The sequence below is a fragment of the Fonticula alba genome (genome assembly GCF_000388065.1).
Source record: "Fonticula alba strain ATCC 38817 unplaced genomic scaffold supercont2.5, whole genome shotgun sequence".
In the NCBI taxonomy this organism is placed as follows: domain Eukaryota; order Rotosphaerida; family Fonticulaceae; genus Fonticula; species Fonticula alba.
The window spans coordinates 362,338-367,256 of record NW_009242975.1 but is presented as its reverse complement, the minus strand read 5'-3'; the positions used below and the strand labels follow the sequence as shown (position 1 = coordinate 367,256).

The 4,919-nt window shown below is 73.5% G+C and overlaps 1 protein-coding gene across 1 annotated transcript in view; it reads right to left on the bottom strand.

Moving 5' to 3' along the window:
• Nucleotides 1–4,380: 4,380 nt before the first annotated feature.
• The window catches only part of H696_03278 (hypothetical protein), a gene marked incomplete at both ends in the record, with an annotated part of 4,497 nt that continues 3,958 nt past the window's right edge, over nucleotides 4,381–4,919 (bottom strand). Inside the window, 2 exons of the mRNA XM_009497149.1 lie at nucleotides 4,381–4,391; nucleotides 4,607–4,871. Of these exons, the coding sequence (XP_009495424.1) occupies nucleotides 4,381–4,391; nucleotides 4,607–4,871 (276 nt within the window). The remainder of the gene's footprint in view (nucleotides 4,392–4,606; nucleotides 4,872–4,919) is intronic.

The window sequence follows — 4,919 nt, the reverse complement described above, 5'->3', positions numbered from 1 at the left end:
CATCTGCCAGTCGGTGTGTCTGTGTGTGTGTGTGGGGGGGGGGGGGGGGGTGGGGGGGGGGGGGGGGTTCAGGCGGCTGCGCTCGCGGGCCGGCGCATACGCCGCCCCCGACCAAGGTGGCGGGCACACGGCCGGGGGGACCGTGTGCCCGGGCGCCGGCCCGCAGAGGCGCCGGACTAGCGGGAGTGGCGGCGGCGGCGGCGGCGGCGCCGGGGGGACCGGCCGGCCGCGCCCGCCCGGCAGGCGCAAACACACCCGAGTGTGCCGGGCTACCCGTTCGGGGGATCGGGGCACGTGACTCGGGCGGACCCCGCGCGGGAGCCATTTCCGCGGATGGTGTCCTCAGGGGTGGGCGGGCGCCGGCGAGGGGGGGAAAAGAAGCCCCCTCCCGTTCGGGGACAATCTCTCGGAGGCGCTCGGGCCATTGGGCAAGGGGGGGCGTATATTAGTACGGGATGAGGGAGGGCCAGCCGGTTATGGCGAGTGTATATTACTCCGGGGGTGCGGGGCTCCGGCCGTGTGTTTCTCTGGTCGGCCCCCACGCGTGGGCGTGTGTGTGCGGCGGGGCCCGCGCTTTCCGGGGGGCGGGGGGCGCCGGCCGGGCGATCGCGAACCCTTGTTATGCATTTGCCCCGGTGTGTGATCGGCCGCGTGCGCGCGGCAGGCAGATGCCCCCCCCTCCTCGAGGGCGCCGGTGGCGGACGAATAGGGGCCCGGCGAGGAGCAGGGCGATCCCCGGGTTGGCGCGTGTGATGGGGAGCGGCCGGCCCGGGGGTGTGGGCCTCGGGTCGGGGCCCTCGAAAGAAGGCCCCCCGGGCCGGGCCGCGGATGGGCCATTCGCTCGGCGCTCACGAACCCGGGAGGCGGGAGGCAACTCGACTGCCGGCCGGTTGGCCTTGCTGCCGGCAGGCGGCCCGAGCGCGGCGGCGGCGGCGGCGGCTCGGCCGCCGGGGGGGGGGATCACCCCGGGGGCGAGTCATTTTGTGGGCGACGCCGCTGGAATATCCGCCAGGGGTTGGGGCGACCGGGGGCCGCGAGGGTTCGCCTTTCGGCGGCGGTCCTCCCGCGGCGGGGAGGGCGCGGACCCGGCTGCGGACTTTTCCAGAGCGCCTCCCGGGGGGGGGGGGGGAGCCCGCGAGCGAGCGACCGAGCGAGCGGGGGGCGAAGATCCTCCTCGGCGTCCGGGCCCGGGTTGCCGCGCTCGGACACCGTGTTTGAGCGGGCCCCGGGCCTCGCCAGGCGACATCCTCCGCCCCCCGTCGCCTGGCCGCCGGAACCCCCCCTCTCAAGGTGCGCCCCTCGTGTGGGATCCGCCGGACGGGGGCGCTGCGACTCCCGGCGAGGCGATGGCCGCGCGAAAACGGGTCCCCGCGCGCTCCTGCCCCGGGGGCTCGGCTCGGCCCGGCCGGCGCCGGGCCATGGCGGCCCGGGCGTGCATTTTTTTGAGCAGGCATCCATCCCGCACCGCCACATCCTCGGGCCCGGACCTTCGGCGCACGGGTCGCACCCGCCGGCCGCTCCCCCCCGCCCCGGGTGCGCGCACATCGGCGCGGGCGCACGGCGATGCCCGCCGCCCAGGCAACATATGAGCCCCCGGGCTGCGCCCGCACGCCAGCCATGGAGAGCCATCTCAAGTGGCAGCAGCAATCGAGGCCGCGGCGGGATATCGTGCTCAGAGGAGCCGCCAGGCTTGGCCCGGCTCGCATGAGTGGCCACCGGCCGGGGGCGTGGAGACCGAGCGGCAGCCGGGGGAGCACCACACGCGCAGGCACGGCAATCGTCGCAGCGCGCCTCGACATGCGGCCGCGGGGGCGACGGCCACGGCAGGCGGGTCAGCCGGCCGCAGGGCCGGCGGGAGGCCCCGCGGAGCGTGCGGCGCCGTCCGCCAGCATGCGAGCGTGCCTGCTCGCGCGGCATCGGCGCGGTCCTGCGGCCTGCGAGTGCCATGCTGGCGGGCAGACAGCCCTCCTCGCGTCCGCGCCCCCGGGCAGCCCGCCTCCCGCGCGGCGGGCCGACCGCCCCGGCATGGCGCGGCCGCAGCTCGCCGAAGGGCCCGGGCTGCCGCCGCACCCCCAGCGCCGGGGCGTCTCCGGGTCACCACCGCCCCGGGCCGCTCGCCCGGCCCACGCAAGCGGCCCCGGCCCCCCGGCGGCCGCGCAGCGCCGATGCCGGCCTCGCCACGGGTCGCTCGAACCAGAACCAAGGGCGCTCCCTGGCCCCGGGTCGATGTGGGCATGTGTGTCGCACGTGACATGCTTTGCGCGCGTGTGCCCGCCCCTCCCGTTCGCCCTCCGACGGTGCCGCCTCGCCGCTTCTGCGCCCCTTGTCCCCGACACTCTGCATGGGCCATGCCTGTGGCCTTGCAGGGTGCCGGGCCCCAGGCGCACACCCCTGTGCACTTGCCTCCCCTAAGTCGAGCCTCCGATGTTCCGCCGGAGGCTCGGTCCCGCCTCCTCCCCGGGCTGGCGACCGATCGGCGTCCGGATCTGTTCCCGGGCAGGGCACCACCGACGCCGATGCCGGGTGGGCGTGGAGGGTGCCACCCGAACGCGATATGATGCACTGCCGGGAGCCCCGGGCGCCGCGCACTCAACAGATGGGCGGGGGGGGGCCGATCAACTGCCCTGGACCTGGCGGGCGGCCGCCCCTCTCTGCCCCTCGCCGCGAGGAAGGGGCCCCGGTGGCCATCCTCCCCGGGAGGCAGCCTGCTGGCACCAAGTACACGCCGTCGCGCGAGCGGAAGCACCCCCATACGCCTGGCGGTCTGGTGCCGGGGGGGGGGGGGCGCGTGCCGATGGCCGGACGATCCCGGCCGCGTGCCTGCACGCCGGGCAAATGCCCCGGCTGCCAGCATGACCCCGGGCCGGCCCACCACTTTGGTCGGACATTTGGCCCCACTCCGGGGAGGTGCCGAGGAAAAAAAAACCCCCCCCAGCCGATGGCAAGGGCGCCAGGGCACGGGAGGCAGGCCAAGGAGCCTGCCGCCCGGCGAGCAGGCACCGTGTCTCGGGTCGGTGGCATGCGCTGCGGCAGGCGTGCGTCCGCTGCGGCAATCCCGGCCATGTGTCCCATGAGCAGGCTCAAGCCCGGGCCGCCAAATCCCTCGGCAGCCGGTGACGCACCACGCCCGGCGGCTCCCTGAGACCAGAGGGACATGCCCTTTTGCAGGCCCCCCCCCCGAAGAGGGGACAGATCCCCACATGGAGTGGGGCCCGGCGAGGGCCTCCTGGGGAGCAGCCTCGGTCGGGGGATTGTCCAAGGCGCCGGGGAATCCACACAGCATGGCCTGCCTCGTGGCCGGAGGGTGGCGCCCATGCCGGCCCACGCGCGCGCGCGCGCGCGCGCCAGAGGAAGGGATAGCGAGGGGGACAAGCACGAGAGAGGCACGGGGGCGAGACAATCAGGGGCAGGGGAGGCAGCTCACATCGAAGGGGGGCGACGGTGGGCCGGACACGGCCAGACCAGGGGCATGCCGAGCGTGGCCACGCTGCTATGGGTTAATACCTCAACAGCAACGTGTCGTTCCCTCCTCCCCTTCTTTTCTTTCCTCCTTCCCCCCTCGTTCCGCGCTGCTTTCGCCCCCGGGGTCCTCGCACTTTCTGGCGGCCCGGCGCAATCCTTTCCGCACAAAAGGCACCCTGCCGGCGGCCACCGGCCAGTGGATCCTGCCACAGGAGGCACCCGTGGCCGGCCTCTCCCCCTTGGGAACAGCCTCCAGGCCTGGCAGGGCCATCACACTCGAGGGAGCCACCACCGGCGCCCGGGCGGCCGCTGGCCAGGCTACCGGCTGAGACATGGCTCGCACGGTGTCGACCTGCGCTCGGAGCATAGTCCTGCCAACGAGCGCCGCCGGGGATGGGGAGCCCCCTGGACCGGCGAAAGGAAACCTCGGCTCGCGGTCCCGTGCCGGCGCCCGGTGGCCGCGCCCTGGCTATATGCCCCCCCCCCTCCTCCTGGCAACGGGAGAGCCTGGCACGAGTGCCAGCCTGAGCAGGCGTGCGATCCGTGCAGCCTCGTATGGACACGGCACACGGCTCCGGGCATCTGGCTGCCATGGACCAGCGCACACGCACGGGGCCCGCCGGGCGAAAGGCCGGGCACGACCTCGTCCGGCGTCGGGTCTCCCGCGGGCAACATGCCGGCTCCTGTCGTTTGCACATGGGCATACATCGGCCTGAAAGAGGACACACACACACAAAACCAAGCAAACAGGGGTCAAGGAGGCATTGCTATTGAGCTTGCCAGGTCTGCCGGAAAGGGGCAAATGGCAGAGCAGCGCTGGGAACCCACGGCCAGGTGAAGCGAGGGCCTTACCTGCGCGGGGAGGAATCCCTTCGGGGGGGGGGAGGGGGGGGGGCTGGCCGCATGATGGAGGGCGAATCACAGTCCGGCTGTGGGATGAAGGTCGGGCCTCTTCTCTGCGGTCACAGCCGGTGGCCATCAATCTGCGATGGCGGAAAGGGTGGCGGCAGACAAGAGCCAAGGAAAAGGGGGGGTGGGGCGACAAAAAAAAAGGCAGCACAGCCGATTCCACGGGTCAGTAAGGTGCACGGGGGCGCAAAGCACCACAGGACAAGGAGTGGGGCCAGGCCCGATGGGCACGTACCAATGACATTGTCGAAGTTGCTCATGTCCACATTCTCCGGGGCGGTCTTCTTCTTCCGGCGACGACGAAGCAGCACAAACACCACGAGGGCAATGAGCAGCAGCAGGAACAGCAGGCTGAGGCCCACCCCGAGCCCGATGGCCAGGGCCCGGTTGCGCTCGGCCTCGCACGTGTCCTCCATCTCGCACCAGGTAGCCTGGCAGTCGGCCGGCTCCGGTCCGGTGCACGTGTGGCAGTCCGCCGCGCACTCGGCGCACTCGCCCAGCTGGGCGAACAGCCCGGCCGGGCAGGCGGACACGCAGGACAGGGCCCC